Source organism: Lissotriton helveticus, chromosome 4_1, assembly GCF_964261635.1.
Source record: "Lissotriton helveticus chromosome 4_1, aLisHel1.1, whole genome shotgun sequence".
In the NCBI taxonomy this organism is placed as follows: Eukaryota; Metazoa; Chordata; class Amphibia; order Caudata; family Salamandridae; genus Lissotriton; species Lissotriton helveticus.
In genome coordinates, this window is record NC_136063.1 from 480845514 (window position 1) to 480862597 (window position 17084).

At 40.9% G+C, this 17084-nt stretch overlaps 1 protein-coding gene across 2 annotated transcripts in view; it reads left to right on the forward strand.

Moving 5' to 3' along the window:
• MMP16 (matrix metallopeptidase 16) overlaps window positions 1–17084 on the forward strand; it is a 586413-nt gene that overhangs the window by 377038 nt on the left and 192291 nt on the right. For both annotated transcript variants that reach the window (XM_078687068.1, XM_078687069.1), the window contains one exon: window positions 9814–9975. In XM_078687068.1, the coding sequence (XP_078543194.1) occupies window positions 9814–9975 (162 nt within the window). The remainder of the gene's footprint in view (window positions 1–9813; window positions 9976–17084) is intronic.

Genomic DNA, 17084 nt, shown 5'->3' on the forward strand with positions numbered 1-17084 from the left:
CACTCCTTTATCAGAAAGAGAAAAGATTAATTGAGTGTCGTCAGCATACAAAAAAATTGCCAACCCTGATTCAGTGGCAATGTCAGCCAGCGGTTTCACATATATTAGAAAGAATAAGGGGCTAATAATAGAGCCCTGTGGAACCCCATAGGGGGACATATGGGTTCTAGATGTTGCAGCGGAGGAAAAAACCTGATATGTGCCGTTCTCCAAGAAGTCCTCCAGCCATCTAAGGGCGAGCCCAGTCACACCAATAGATCGTAACACTTGCAATAATACAGTATGAGAGACAGTGTCAAAGGCGGCACTCAAGTCCAATAGTATGAGTGCCACAGTGTCACCTGCATCCACCCGACTACGCAGCAACTCAGTCACTCCTAGGAGTGTGGTTTCAGTCAAAAAACCTTTCTGAAAACCTGACTGAGAGAGATGTAGAAGCTCATGGGACTCAACAAACTGATTCAATTGTTGGTTCACGTGTTTTTCCAACACTTTTGAAAAAAAAGGAAGCAGAGAAATGGGGCGAAAGTTCGATAGCTGTGTTGGATCAGCACTAGCTTTCTTCAATAATGGAAGAATCATAGCATGTTTCCACTCAGGTTGAATCACTGCTTCTTGCAGGGAAGCATTCATTAGCCCCATAATCAATTTCATGGTCGATGGCTCAATTGTCTGCAACACAGTGACAGCGTGCCGGTCTAAAGGAGAACCAGATTGCCGGCTACCGAGAATCTGACTAAAAGAGATGGAATCAAGCGAGAGCCAATGCTCTAATTTATTCGAACCGTTTTCCTGTACAACTTTCGGCCGAGAATCGTAGAGGAACAGCAGAAGTTGGCTGTGTATTGTTCAAATGTGCAGGATTTAATGCAGAGTAAATTATCTGAACTGTGTTTAAAAAAAAACACTGCAAGATCCTCACATTGGGATTCCGTGAGAATAGGAGGGGGAGCTTTGGTACCAGCTCCAGAGAGTTCCTTCACCAATTTAAAAAGGATTTTTGGGCAGTTTCGGGCGTTGGTAATAGTAGAACTCACATAGTCTGTGCGAGCAGTATTACAGAGGGAGTGATCATTTCTAATTGCTTGATTATAAGCAATTTTGGACTCAGACGCATAATCCTTCCTCTAACGCCTTTCCAGCGCTTTACATTTACTTTTTTCTGTTTTAAGGCAATGTGAAAACCAAGGGGCAGGAGGGTGATCGTTTTTTACCTTCTGAGTAGAAAAGGGGAGGCAGGTATTCACAGATTTAGAGATCCAGTTGTTAATCAGCTCCAGGTCTGTCATAGAGACCTGGTTGATGGAAGGGATGGTATTAATTAAAAGAGTATCAAAAACCTCCATGTCTAATTTCCCCCAATTCCTGGAGTTGAACATATTACCTACAGCAGAATTAAAAAGGTTATTTAAATCTATTGTAACCTTAAAATCAACTGAAAAGTGGTCAGACCAAAGGACAGGGATAGCAGGGGAGCAGCATACGTTATGAAGGGTTGAAAAAATGGGATCTAATAAATGGCCAGCCACATGAGTGGGACCATTACTATGAAGCGAGATATTCATAGCAGCTAGATAAGTAATTAAAGTAGTACTAACCGAGCATGTAGGATCATTCAAAGTGAAGGTTAAGGTCCCCCATGATCGTGAAATTAGCTGCTCTTAACAAATAAGGGGCGATTAGATCTGGCAGAGAGGCGGCCCAAACGGCAGCCGGCCCAAGTGGGCGGTAAATTAAATCTCCTGAAAGGGTGAAATGGGGGGTTAAGGCTAATTGAAAAGACATAGCCTTACATCCCTTAAAAAATAATTTGACAGATTTACATGTATACCGGTTATTAAAAATAATAGCAAGCCCACCACCCATTCTGTCTTCACGATCACATCTTAAAATGGAATAATCAGCAGGTAGCGCGGCCGCTACATTGGGGCCAGAACTCCCCTGAAGCCAGGTGTCAGTTAAGAAAATAGTGTCCGGTTGTGCGCTAGTCAAAAAATCAAATATATCTGCTCTGTGATTTGGAAGCGAACAACAACTCATTTTATAAAAGTTAAAAACAGAGCTAATAGAATTCGGGCTACTCGAATACCGAGTTTTAGTACAATGCGTTGGGTCACAGAGGATTTGTTGAATTTTTTGGGGCTCAAAGTTCAAACTCAGGCTACACTTATCGCAACTATTTGGCATACAATCAGCCGTATCAAATTGCACTTGCACGCAGTCATTGTGGTGACAATTGTGGAGCTCTAAGAGTTGGTTAACGGAATAAGTAAGCCGGGCGGTCTGAAAATAAGCAGGGTTGTAGCCCCTGGTCCCGGTTGGACGCGGACAGGCGCAGTCGGGCTTGCCTTTGGCGCGCCTTCGGCGGGCCATCAGCGCGCGTCCACTGCGTGTCCGATCATTGGCCATCAAATAAGGATTATGATAGGACGGCGTGCAGCGACTGGAGCGCTGACCGCAATCAGCGCGTGGCTGAGCAAAGATGGCCGCCCGGGCTCAGCTGAATCCTGTTTAGAACTAAGGAGTATAACACACTCCAATTCCACAAAGATTAATCAGAAAGAACAAAGTTTTTTTAGTTGAGAGCCCCCTGAAAATGCTCTTAATAATTCCCACTGTACACAATTTTAAAACAAGCCCTCCAGTGGTCCTAGACACGTTTCCCAAAAGCAATAATATAGAAATAAAATTTTAAAAGTTTAAAAAGTCAGAACCTCGTAGGCGCTGCATGTCCGATCCTCGCCCATTAAATAGGGATTATGACAGGACGGCGTGCAGCGGCTGGAGCGCTGACCCCAATCAGAGCGTGGCTGAGCAAAGATGGCCGCCCGGGCTCAGATGAGTTCCGTTTAGAACTAAGGAGTATAACACAATCAAATTGCACAAAGATTAATCAGTAAGAACAACGTTTTTTTAGTTGAGAGCCCTCCGACAATGCTCTTAATAATTCCCACAGTACACAATTTTAAAACCAGCCCCCCTGTGGTCCTAGACCCGTTTCCCACAAGCAATAATACAGAAGTAACATTTTAAAAGTTTAAAAAGTTGGAACCTCGTAGGTAAAGATCGTTGCTCTGCATATATTTTTTCTTTCATGTTACTATGTTGTTACTATTTTTAAATTTCTTAATAAATGTGATTTTGAAGTCCAGTTTTTGAGCCTATAGTAAGATATTCTTGGTGATGTACTTTGGGGGTCAGTTTGGAAAAGGGCATCATTAAAATAAGCAGTGGCTCCTAACTTACTTTGTTATCTCAGTTTTAATTGAGTTTCACTGGGAAGGCAAACCATGAAGGATTACACTGTGATGTGCCTTAAACAGGATATTGTATTTCAAAATCTTTGTTGCCCTTCCTTCCAACTTGCCCAATTACGTTCATTCAAGATTGGACATGAACTTTGATCTATAAGAAGCTTTAATTTGAAATAATTATATGAGGGTCTTTGTCAGTTTCTCATTGTTTACTTCTAGTAATGTTTAGAATGGCACAGTACCTTCTTGTCATTTCATGTACCTCTGCTTAAGCTGTGCATTATGTCAGAAGTCCTTTCCTTTACCAAAACTAAAAAGATATCCAGAATCAAAATATGCTTCTCCATGACTTGTAAGAACCAAACTTTAATCTTCAGTTAGGAGACCATGTACTAAAGAGAAGTATTAATATCCTCTGGGCAAATTTTCTGATAACTATATCATGGCTCTGTGTGATGAGGTAGAGGACCATTGCCTTGAAAGAGGCATTTGGCCATGAGTTGTGGTTCATTACTGTTTTTTCAATGCCATACAACAATCCAGAGGAAACCCTGTTTTAAGCACCCATTAGAAAAAGGTAACTCATGCATCATGGTGTGTCTTCCAGGATGGCCTAGCTGGATTTCAGTTCTTACTCTGTCAGTTTGCTTATATGGTAGCCATTGATAGACAAACATCCACTGAACTTTGTTTGCATGTGTTTATCTTGAAGGTAGTTACTTTTTAGAACAGCAAAAAAGAATGTCTTTTGAAAGAAAATTCCTCAGAAGACAGGTAGTGTATACACATATTGAAGAGATCCTTGAGACAATTGTGATTCTCTTCTTCCAGCATAACTAGTTGTCAGTCTGCAGTGGCTTTTCCTGTCTGCCCTTGCCTACACAATTCTGCCCAGCTCCTTCCAAATATATTAGCACTGCCAGGTCCATCCTCACTTTTCAGTCTGGATCCTCCCAGGTCCTTGTTAGACAGCCTTGGCTCACTCCTTGTTCACATTACCGCCCAACTTATGGCCCCTTATCTGTTATTACCTGTTCAACCTTGCACCCTCATCTGAGTGACTGGGTATCTACCCTAATCTTTAGCAATATGCCATTTCCCTTCCTCCTTGCCACTAGATAATACTTGACCCTTCCAACTGCATTTAAAAATGTCCTGTCCCCTTCACATATCTCTCATATTGGCCAGTCTCTTTTTTCCTCACATGACATTCATTTAAAGATAATGCAGTTCTGTCTATATTTATACATTCAAATTTGTGATGCAATGGCTTTTCACAGAGAGATCATGTTATATTCTTTTTAGAGTTGAGCATGATGGGATATTCGCTCTATAATTGGTGAATTTCAACTCTTGATTCTCTCGACTCAATTACAGGCATGGACACTGAAATTAGGGTTGAGGCAGGTGCTGTGGCATCCCAAACAGTGAATTAAATAAATCTGTTTTTTCTTTGTATGCAGCATTAGCTGTTTGTTCAAATGCAGTGAAAAGTCAATGTTGATTAAGGATAGCCTAGGAAACAACTTTTAGCTTTTAACAAACCCCAGCACATTTGATTGTCATGTAAATGATATCTATTCAAAGAGCTGTCTTTTGCTAATAAGCCTTTGCCTCTTTTATGATCAGATTCTATAGAGCAGTGGTTCTTACTTGTAGTCCTCGGACCTCTGTCAGTCCACAATACCTACTCAGGGGTACCATGACTGTTTCACAAATTTAAATGATAATAACATTACTACATTTAAATTAATAAACTATATACAAATAAAGAAGCAAAATTGAAAATGTTTACGTTTTCCCTACATTTGATTCTGAATTAAGCAAAGTGTGTCAATATTTGAACATTTGTTTGGTGTATGCTTGTTTTTGTATTTTTGTGTTTTATTTTGAAGTTTAGATCCTGGATGCCATCACGCTTGATAAGTTGCGCCACACAAATCGAACTAACATAAGATAACAACAAATCCCAGAAATTGTTTGGTCTGGATGTCCCTGGCTCCCAATATTGACTCTGTGGGGATTCCCAGATTCCTGTAATGATTAATTGGGAGTCTACACAAGTCAAAAGGTTAAGAATCACTGCTAAAGAGCATGGAAGAATGAGACATGCTAAAGGCACCAATATAAAAAAAATTGTCTCTTTTAAAAAGTGGGTCTCTAGTTGGCAGAGGTTTGCACCTTGTCCACATATGGACCACAATCTTAGTCAGGGTAAACTAGATACATACTTTAAATTAACGAGTGCTGTGTTTTTTTCCCTTTTCCTTTTCAACTCCATTACATGTAAGATTTTCCTGTTTTGGAATGAGTCCCATATTGTGCTTGTAGACCTGATCTAGTCTTTTTTGAGCACCATGCTATGCAATATTGATGGTACGATAGCCAAACCTGCATGATTATAATTGTGTTGTTTGAAATTTCAATAAAGAGATTTAAACCATAAATTAACTTGTGCTCACCCTCTGTTTGCTTGGAACCGAGAAGGCAGGCTTAGCTGAAGAGTCAAATTTGTAAAGTTAGACTTTCGTCTCAGGTTACCTTTGTGAATCCGGCCCATGGTTTTCAACCCTATGGAGTTTTCAAGACAATAGACCCTAAGAGATAATAGAAACAGCTTTATGAGGAGTTTAAACCATCTTCCAGCCAGGAACTGCTTGTCCCGCAACAGTTAGACGATGGTCTTAGACGAATCAATGATCTAGCTGGGTTTCAACTGTTGCTGTATTGGTTGATACTTTGGGTAGTGCCAGAGCTTATGCCATTGTTGGGGGAACTAGAAGATGTTCTGAGGCTTGTAAGATTGCTTGCCTTAGGACCATAAAAGATCGACTGGGTCTAATTAGGTACGAGAACCTCTGGTACTCCCCCGCTGATGCCATCTTAGTATCCAAGTAAGTTAAAAGATGCCTATTGGCGACATATTGACAACTCAAATCTATACTCTCCTAGGGCTTGATCTCTCACTGAACCCTTCATCGTGTTTAACGTAGATTATCACCTGGAGTCATTCTTAGATGAGTTTGAACCCCCTCCTTGCCTATATTGAATTTTGCATGGGGACCACGCACATTGCTCCTTTGCAGCCAAATGGGAGTGTTACCCCTGTGGCCATGGCAGGTTCTGTCCTTTTTACTCTCAGGTGGTGGAAAGAAGTGAGCATGTTGCATTTTTTTGTCTGTTATATCAAGGCATTAGAAGGAAGAGGATCTTATCAGTCTGCCGTCTCTTGGGTTTTAGGAACTTTAGATTTGTATGAAGGTTTTTATGAATCGAAGGTTCTGTATGATGATTTTATTGTCTTATTTATTTTTATTCACTGTCTTTTAACATGCTCTTTTGTGGCTATTCTGCCAAAATGAAGAATATAAAGATGATGATGTCCTACCTTTTACATACACAGCACCCTGTGCTTAATGCTACCTAGGGCCTACCTTAGAAGTGATATATGTGTAATAAAAGGGGAGTTCAAGGTTTGGCAAGTGCTTTTAAATGCCAAGTTGAAGTGTCTGTAAAACTTCACATACCTGCCTTGCAGTGGCATCCATGAGAAAGGTTATAAGTCTACATGTGCGGATAGCACAACCAGTGCTGCAGGCCCACTAGTAGCATTTAGATTACAGGTCCTGGTTATGTGGTACACCACTTTACAACAGACTTGCAGGTGAACTAAACATGCCAATCAGGTATAGACCAATGTCAACATGTTTAGGGGAGAAGCACATGTATTTTAGCACTGATTAGTGTTGGTAAAGTGATCATTGTCCTAAGGCTAACAAAATGATACAGCAAAAGGTAGGGGTAAGCTCGCAATAAGTTTGGGGACGACCGCACTAAGCATAACAGGTCTAATGGTACCTTTCTATAGTTAACAAATGCTCCGCTCTGACCCATAGACTTAGGACAATTGCACCACTTAACATTTTAGCTAATACATCTTTGAAAACCACCTGCCCCCAGCCACAATGCCCAATGGGTGAAAATGGTAGGGGGGCCTGTTTGACGCTTCCACTCTGCCTTTCTACCAACCTTTTCATGGCGGGATCCCCAGCATGAAAAGGCTGAAAAGTCTGTTGGAAAGCCAACTCTTAATATGCATGGTGGTGTGGCATCGGCACTGCCGCAATTGTGGTCAGCTTCCCCGACTGTAGCATGGTCCAGGATCTTGGCAGTGTTGGCGGGCTTGTGTCAGGGTAGCTGCAGTCCAACCACCACACTTGTAAACAGGGGATCCGACCTCCGAGTTTGCGGCGGTCGGACCGCCACTGCGAGTAAGGCAGTCCTGGGACCGCCGTACACATAATCAGGCCCTTGGAGTTTTTTTTCTAAAATAATACCCTGCTTTTTGGGTTTTGTGTCTGAAGAGCAAACAGAATGCTGGGCAGTCTGTCATGTCACCACTGCATGGTAGGACAGCCGGTTCTGCATACATTTTCCACAAGGGCTCCTGCCGTGTTAGCGGAAGCGTTTTCAGATAAAATTCCTCCTTTTGCAAATAAAAAATCCTAACTACGGTGGGTGGGCTTAATGTAAGATGGCGCAAGCAGTCATTTCATTACTCAGCTGCCTATTGACTAATTGACCTTGCATCCCTCATCCAAATTAGGACCAAAATCTAGTGAAATTGTACTTCAGTTCAAAGTTAACATGAACATGAGAATACACATTAAACACTATAATCTGCATGTTAGGTAATCACCTGTGTCTATTATACAAAGAAGCACTAGAAAAAAACATGGGTATATTCTGCACAGGCATGTAACAATCTACATTTGACAGATTTCCTCCTATGATTAACTTAGAATCTGCCTAACAGTGGATGCACATAAGTGTACATTCCCACAGATGTACATTTATAGAAATAGTAGAATTCAATGCATGCTTCTTCTCCTTGGTTCTAGGCTCTGATTTAGAATATGACTGGACTAAAAAATTGAGTTGGAGGCCTGATAGTACACCTGTCAGCTTTTTTTTTAATTATAGCTGCAAAAAGCAGGCTTTTATCCTTGGAAAATGAAGATAATATCCTAGTCACACTTGACAGCCGTGGTCACAAAGGTAAATTTACATGCAAGTAAATCTACAGGTGTAATTTACTCTGACACTGTGCAATAAATGTACTACTTCTGGCTATTCACCATTTCTAAGTGTAAATTTTCTACAAAGTGTAGGTGCGTAACCAACTCAAACCAGGAGGGTTGAGCTAAATGTATGTGTGTAGTCACTACTGGTACATTTTCGCACACACCTAGAGCTTTCTGACACAGGGGCACAGATCTCCCCATGGTAAAGTATAGGTACATTTTGAAAACTTAAAAACTGAACATATTTTTATGTTGAATATTATTTTATCTTAATTTAATATTTTTATTTTAAATGCAGAACAAAGTACAAAAAAAGTTACTGCACTATTATTTTGATTTTGATTTAAAAGATAAGTTAACTTAAATATGTTAAATAAAAGCAGTTTTTAAAATAATTATTTTTTCAAAAATCTCACCCAAAGCAAGTGTTTATATGTATTTAATTTATATTAAAATTTACTACAAGATATTAATATAATACATTCAAGAATGTTTAAAACAATTAATTACTTTTCATTTTTCAATTAAAAAAGTTATTCAAATATTTTATAACAACATTGTATTCATGTTTAATTATATATCCTTTATTTGGCATTAAAATACATATATATTTATTTTTAAATTGGAATAAAGAAATAATTCATTTTACATTAGTTCCTTCAGGGTTCTTTTTTAAGTCTCTGCCTCCATTATTTTCTGTTCGAGGGTATTGCAGTACCAGTGGCAGCCCATATGTGTGGCAGGACTTCAGTTCTGAAAAAGAGTGTTTTTACCACTGTTTTGGATACGTTTTGGCATAGTAAATTGACAAGTGCAGTGTGTTAAAAGGAATGCACGTACTCGTTTGTGGGTGGGTGTATATTCCTCCCTACATTCCTTCTTAGCCCTCCCTAAGCCCATCCTTACTCCTCTCCAAACCCCTTCCATTTTGTACCAATATTTTCCTATTTTTCAGCCACTCTCCATGTCCCTCACACATTTACTACAAAAAAGTAGGCATCCCTACATCAGAACAGAGATCTCTGCACATTAAAGGTGAGAGAGGTAGGGTCAGAGACATCCGCATGTGCCTCAGTGAATAACATTTTATTGTAGGCAAGTGGTGCTACTATTGTACTACTAATCATACTACAAAATGCAAGGTGTGACTAGGCTCCTTGGAGTTTTCTCTAAGTGCATGGGGAACGTACGTTCACTTCTATGTGAAAACGATGTTTTGCATGCCCAACCAGAACAGAAGTAATTAGTGGGATTCAATGGGAATTAGTGGGAAGTACAATGTTGGTACATGTGATAAGATGTATGATACTGATTGTGCCCTTAAATGAATGTTGATAATGCCAAAACATATCTAATTGTTTTAATTGCATTTAGTTTCAATACCTTTGTGATTTAATCGAACAATTTAAATGTAATTTCCAGGTACCTTTGCCATAATGACTTAGCTGATCAATTATTTCTGTGCTTTTCCGCAGGAAATGACCTATTTCTGGTAGCTGTTCATGAACTTGGTCACGCATTAGGCTTGGAGCATTCAAATGACCCTACTGCCATCATGGCGCCGTTTTACCAATATATGGAAACCGACAACTTCAAACTTCCTAATGATGACTTACAAGGCATCCAGAAGATATATGGTATGCAACCATTTTAATATTATTGTTTACAGTTTAGACTGAGTTCATTGTAAGTCAAACAAAGTTCAAGTATGCTTTTTGAATATGTCAGAAGGTTATTTTAATAAGTCAGCACGGTCAGGATTATAATTTACGTTGTGGTTCTTTTGACATACCAAGTACAAAGAAAAATATCATCCTAATGCACAAGTTATTCTCATTTGTTCCATTGACATAAATAAACCAATCCTCCCACTGTTTGGCATTAATGCCCTCAGCCCCATTTTTTTCAAATTGCCCTTGGTCTACAATTTTATACTTTTCTTAGCAGGCCAATGCTTTTAGACCTTCTTGCCAATTACTACATATTGGCCTACCAGTCCTTTCTTATTTTGAACTTACAGTGCGATCAAATATTTCCCTGTAAATGGGCCAGAGCTGCTGTCAACCATGCCTAAGCAGATCCATTCTATCAATTATACATCTTACATGCTGAATTAGAAAAAAACGAATATACTTTTTTTGCATACATTACTTCCAAACAAGCAAGGCAGCGCCTAAATAGAACTGCTAAACCACATTAAGCAACAGACAACCAATTACTATCCCAAAACAATTATAATTAACTTTAAACAAGCTATGATCCAATCTTTCCTAAAATATACCCCCACACAGTCATACAGCTATGTTAATGCCATTTTAATCAAGGTATATGGTGTCACCTACAGAAATCTGCACTAAGGGTCTAATTCTGACTTTTGTGGTTGACCAGCACTGCCGCCAAATCTTTCCTAAAATATACCCCCACACAGTCATACAGGTATGTTAATGCCATTTTAATCAAGGTATATGGTGTCACCTACAGAAATCTGCACTAAGGGTCTAATTCTGACTTTTGTGGTTGACCAGCACTGCCGCCAATGCATTGTTCTTTGGATGACCACCAAACACATTGGGGCCGATTCCATTCCGGGAAAAAAAGCGTCCATCTGAATCGTATTCGGAGCCCTCTCCGTACGATTCGTAAACATGCTGTACGACCCGACGAGTACAATCCGGACCGGGGTATGAGGACGCGATTCGTACGGTCCACATCAGGTAAGGGCACACAATCACATACACACCGTACGGTGCGTACACCCCATGATCGCAGGGGTACGGTTCGTACCCCTGCGATCATGGGGTGTATGCACTGTACCCCATGATCGCAGGGTGTACGTACCATACACCCTGTGATCATGGGGTACGGTGCGTACACCCCATGATCGCAGGGGTATGAACCGTACACCCCATGATCGCAGGGGTACGAACCATACCCCTGCAGACATGGGGTGTATGCACCATACCCGGGGGGGGGGGCGATCCGTACCTGTTTCGAGGCGTACTCTGCTTCTCTTGACGTTTTGGGCTCCCGTTAAAAAAAGCGTCGTACGGTGCGTACCCGACAAGAATCGTACTTGCTGGGTCGGGAAAAACCTGCTTCGAGCCGTACGGATGTCGCGTACAGCGGGTTCACAGAGAGTATCGTACAGAGATTAGAGTCGTACGGTCTTTGTACCTTTGTACGATTCTGGTACGAATCGTATGAATCGTACGTACGGGGGAGGTTGCAGGGTACGATTCGTACGGGAAAACCGCTCCGTACGGCTATTCGGAGTGGTTTTTCCCGAATCGGAATCGGCCCCATAGTATGCCCGCCTTCTGGATCTTTAGGGTAATCCACAGTGGGCGGGCATTGCAACAGCGGTCTGATGGCAGTGGTCTGTTAGGCTTATCGGAGACCCTAACATACAGAGTGCCATCATGAGAGCAATGACCGCACATTCCTGCACAGTGTTGCATGTATGTTACACCGTGTAGGAACTGGAGGTGCAAATCCAGGGGGGGGGGCACAACATGTGCCCTCCGCATGAAACCCCAGGCCCAGGAGCGGCAGAGGGCCTTGTTAGAGCCCCCTTGATTGCCTCTCTGACACCCTTCTCATGGTGGGCTCACCACCATAAAAGGGGTGGCAGACAGGTAACTCATAATATGCTCAGCGGTGCCGCTGTGCCACTGGTAGCATATTCCAGCTCCCTGACCCCTGCATGACTGGATCCCTGGTAGCCCGACCGCCACAATTGTCGGAAGTATGGTGGTCCTATGGACTGATGTACTCTTAATAAGGCCCTAAGTGTGGAATACTCCACCCACAAGCGGTACAAAAGGGGGTGGTGATGGACGGAGCATCTGAATCAAGCAAACACTCACACCCAGTCAAAAGATCTGGGTTTAATCCATCACCGTTCTTTAGCCCACTCTGCCACCCCAGTTCAGACATGGCTATATGCAAATCAGTCTGACCCTGTGCCTCATGGGAACAGTCCAGCCCGAATTGCCAAGCCATGTCTTCCCTGGACCGAAACAAGCTTCCAAGGACCGGTTTCTGGCATTCCAGCCGTCTTCAGCCCGGCTTGCTTGAATCCAGTGACAAAATGAGCAAGGGACTCACGTCTGAGCATACCCTGCCACACTTATGGCTGCCAAAAGCGGTACAAAAGACGTGAGTCCCAGGCTCTCCACACCACTGGAGTCAAGCTATCCAGGCTGATGAAGGCTGATAGCCAGAAACCGGTCCTTGGATGCTTGATTCCGGTCTGGGAAAGACATGGCTTGGTAGTTCGGACTGGACTGTTCCCATGAGGCACAGGGTCAGAGCTGATTTGCATATAGCCAGTGTCTAACCCAGGGTGGTGTGGAGTGCAAAAAAACGATGGATTTAGGCCCAGATCCTTGTACTGGGGTGAATGTATGACATTGTTCTACATTCTGTCCATCAACTGTGTTTTTTGCAATTTTCACCCCGAGTGGGCTGGGTATGCTCAGACGTGAGTCCCAGGCTCTCCACACCACTGGAGTCAAGCTATCCAGGCTGATGAAGGCTGATAGCCAGAAACCGGTCCTTGGATGCTTGATTCCGGTCTGCGAAAGACATGGCTTGGTAGTTCGGACTGGACTGTTCCCATGAGGCATAAGGTCAGAGCTGATTTGCATATAGCCATTGTCTAACCCAGGGCGGTGTGGAGTGCAAAGAAACGATGGATTTAGGCCCAGATCCTTGTACTGGGGTGAATGTATGACATTGTTCTACATTCTGTCCATCAACTGTGTTTTTTGCAATACTCCACCCACAGCCAGTTTGCCTTTGAAGTTAACAAAATGATTGCATTAGCCTACTTCCCTGTGACAGAAGTAGTCAACCATTACAACACTAAAAGAGAAAGTCCCTATTACCAAAATAATGAAGACAAGCTTACTCCCCTAATTATCTACTTTGAGGATACATGGGTTGGATGACCTCATAGGTCAGGACACAGATGTCAACCAAAATTCCAGATACCATGGTTGAATGTCTATGATAGCACAACGCAGTGGAAGGGTGGTATAAAGCCTTCTAATCTACACTAGGCAGAACTCAACCTATGATATACAAATTACTAAAAAACTTGCAAAAAGAGGAAAGCTGCCAAAAACTTAGAATAGAACAATCACTTACAGAAATCTGTTCTAAACTAACCTAACAAACAAGAAAAATGTCTGAAATGCTACATTTCAAAGTAAGACTATTTATAAATCGCAAAGGGCAAGGCTACTTAGAAGTAATGGCCAAATCTATCCCCTAAACAACCTATAAATTCTAACAGGCACCTTAGAAACGACAACATAGTACACTAAAAAATTGTAATATATTTTTTTAAATATTAATAAAACACAGTCATCCAGTCGCTGCGGTGGTTGAGAACATGCCACCTAGGCAGCATCCAGACAATACGGGATCACTCTGGCTAGTGGTGTGTCGGCTGCATAGCCGCAGCAGTGGAATGCTTTGGCTCTAGGAGAGAGCCTGAAGCCAATGCGGGTGCACTGCTGCACCCTCTGCAAGTCGGGCGAGCTGTTTCCATGCAGCATGTTGTTAATGGCAAACAGTGTACGCACCGACAGTGCTGGCATAAGGGGAACATTATGAGCTCTGGCCACAGTTCACGTGTCCTTATTCACCCTGGGGCTCTTTTAGTGGCCCTTTACCTACCTTTCCGCTGATCTTTTCATGGCAGTGTCCCCACCTTTTTATGGTGGGCGGAAAGGCAGGTCGTAATGTGGTAGGCAGTGCAGGAGCAGGGAGCACCTCCATTGTCTGTCTCTGCCCCTCCCACTGCCACCAAGGTAGCAGGAATGGGGCAGAGGTGGAGGTCCTAAAGCGGTCCCCCCACCCTGCTTGTAATCCGGTGGTCAGACTGCCAGGTATTGGGGCGGACAAACTGGCAGAAAGATGTTTCAGTTCATGGATCGCCATGGTCGTAATGAGGCCCTCTATTATACTTCATTTTGTATTCCTTACTGAGATAATAGAAATATTAATACTAGCATTTAAAAATGTATTTTAAATTATTAAAAAAATAAAACGAACTAAGTAATTACACATAATTAAATAAATACATTACATATTTTCAACAAAACAACATAATAAATATATCAACATATCTTTCTTTTAAATATATCACCTTTCTTCCCAACAGTAAATTAATAAAATAAACTTACAGTTTTATTGCTGCAGATCTTTCTCTAGAAATCCACATAGTTTAAAAGAGTAATCCACCAAAAAGTAGTTAGAACAATAGTAAAAGCCTACCAAAAATGGAAAAATGTACGTAAAAAAGCAACCTCTCAAAACAATCCATATGCTGTAGGTTGCATAGGAAAACCAGATAAATATATTTAAAGAAAGGAACCACTCCAGGAAACGTGAAAAACAAGGAAATCTATATAAAAAATGAGTTTATAAAAAACGAATTCATATTTCCTTGCAATAAAAAGTACATCTGATTTCCCTTAGGAACATTGAGGAAAAGGGAACCTGCAACAAATAGATAAAACACGTTACCGCACAAGACACTGCATGCCCAAATTTATCCATACATAATATTAAACTACACAAAAATAGCAATACATATACTACACATAACTTACATTACAAAACCCTTCACTTGCTAAAATACATAATAAAATAACTTAATACAAATAGCGTAAAAAACAATAAAACATAAAATAATTACCAATGATACCACACACACATCATATATACAACCTTACTACATACCCTCAACCTTACAAACACCTTAAAAATTGGTAAAAATTAACTTGCCTTTACTGATGTAGAGCAACACCCAACAGTGACTTCCAGAAATGAACCAAAATAACACCAATAGACTACTAAATTTGGTTAGTGGTACAAAGTCTTAAAATATCACGTAATATTTAATACAATTTTAATAAAAAATATGTTAACACATTTTCGAAATTGTTTTCAAATATAAACTAAAATATGATAACTATTTCAAATGATTTTCAAAAAGTAAAAATCAATTTAAAAAAAAAAAAATTCTAACTTCAAATAACATTTTTAAATGTCCACAGCCTTATTCACTATAAATCGTACACTGCACTCTGAATTGTTTTAGAATTTTTTTTATTTAATATACACATCCAAATATATATACTAATATTTTTGGGGGAATATTCCCACCCTTATCCCCTATAAGCCCAACATCACTTCCCTTATTGTTTATTTCAGAAAACATTACAAAATGTACAATATACTTTTCTTTTAAATTTATTTAAAATAAAACTGAATTTATTGAACAATTTCATCATATTGTAGCATAACAATATTATGTGCAACCGGGTATGTCTAGGTGCATCTTCTGGTCCCTATACAGTAACATTAATACAGCGATGGTACCTACTTTCATGAGTTACAGGAAGCTACAGCCCGCCCATTTCTGCTCAATTGTTTCAATAAAAATTGACAAAAGGAGTGCAATGACATTTCAGTGTTTATCATTCATTAACCTCAAAAAATAATGTATTAAGTGGGTTGCAGTTCGTGATGGATTAAACCCAGATCTGTTGACTGGGTGTGAGTGTTTGATTGGTTCAGATGCTCCGTCCATCACCACCCCCTTTTGTACCACTTTGTTCGCCATAAGTTGGCAGGGTATGCTCAGACGTGAGTCCCTTGCTCACTTTGCCACTGGATTCAAGCAAGCCGGGCTGAAGACGGCTGAAATGCCAGAAACCGGTCCTCGGAAGCTTGTTTCTGGTCCAGGGAAGGCATGGCTTGGCAGTGCGGGCTGGACTGTTCCCATGAGGCACAGGGTCAGACTTATATGCATATGGCCATGTCTGAACTGGGGTGGCAGAGTGGGCTAAAAAAAACGGTGATGGATTTAACCAAAATCTGTTGACTGGGTGTGAGTGTTTGATTGGTTCAGATGCTCCGTCCATCACCACCCCCTTTTGTACCACATTTTGCGCCTCATAAATATGGCAAGGATGTACCTGCACTTAGAAGTAGGTAAAAGCTAAACTTTGCAACGAGTTACCTTTTTGAAAAGGTATTGTTGGTGGCTCAAAAAACCAACACAATAAAAAAGTGAAGGAAAGATAAAAAAAGAGCTTTATAAAAAAGATATTGCAAGCTAATGTGCCTGGTGCACAAACCCCAGTACTGAAGCACACTCATTTTTGGCACATGTGATCAGGTAAAATTATGTTACTCAAGGGGCAATAGAATCAATGGCTGAAGTGGGCTGACCCATTGCTCCTTTCTATAAGTTGTAATGGACAGAAACTGAACATGAATGACAAGTAAGTAAGCCAATGGGTGAAGAGAGCTGAAGAGATTGGCTGAACCTAAAGCTGTTGTGCCAGATCTATAAAGTACTGTAATACACACATGCTACTCATGAAATATTGTTTTGAGTATAGACTTTAAAACAAGCTAGACGTGTAATAAAACCTCTCATTGTAAGTAGAAGCGCACAACTTCTGCCCAATCAATTGACGTAATTACAATTGCAGTGTCAAACCAACCACAAAGAGGGGAAGGAGAAGATTTGAAAAAAGTGAGAAAATGGAAAGCAGAGTAAGTAGATGAGAAGAGGAAGTAATTTCAACAAGCAATTTTAGCCTTTAGAGACAGAAAGATCATACTAGAGACCCACATGTGGATACCTCAGTGCTACACCAGCAAGTAATGTATACTGCACATAACAGCCACAGTGAACCCCTGTGGTATCCAGTCTTGGGCC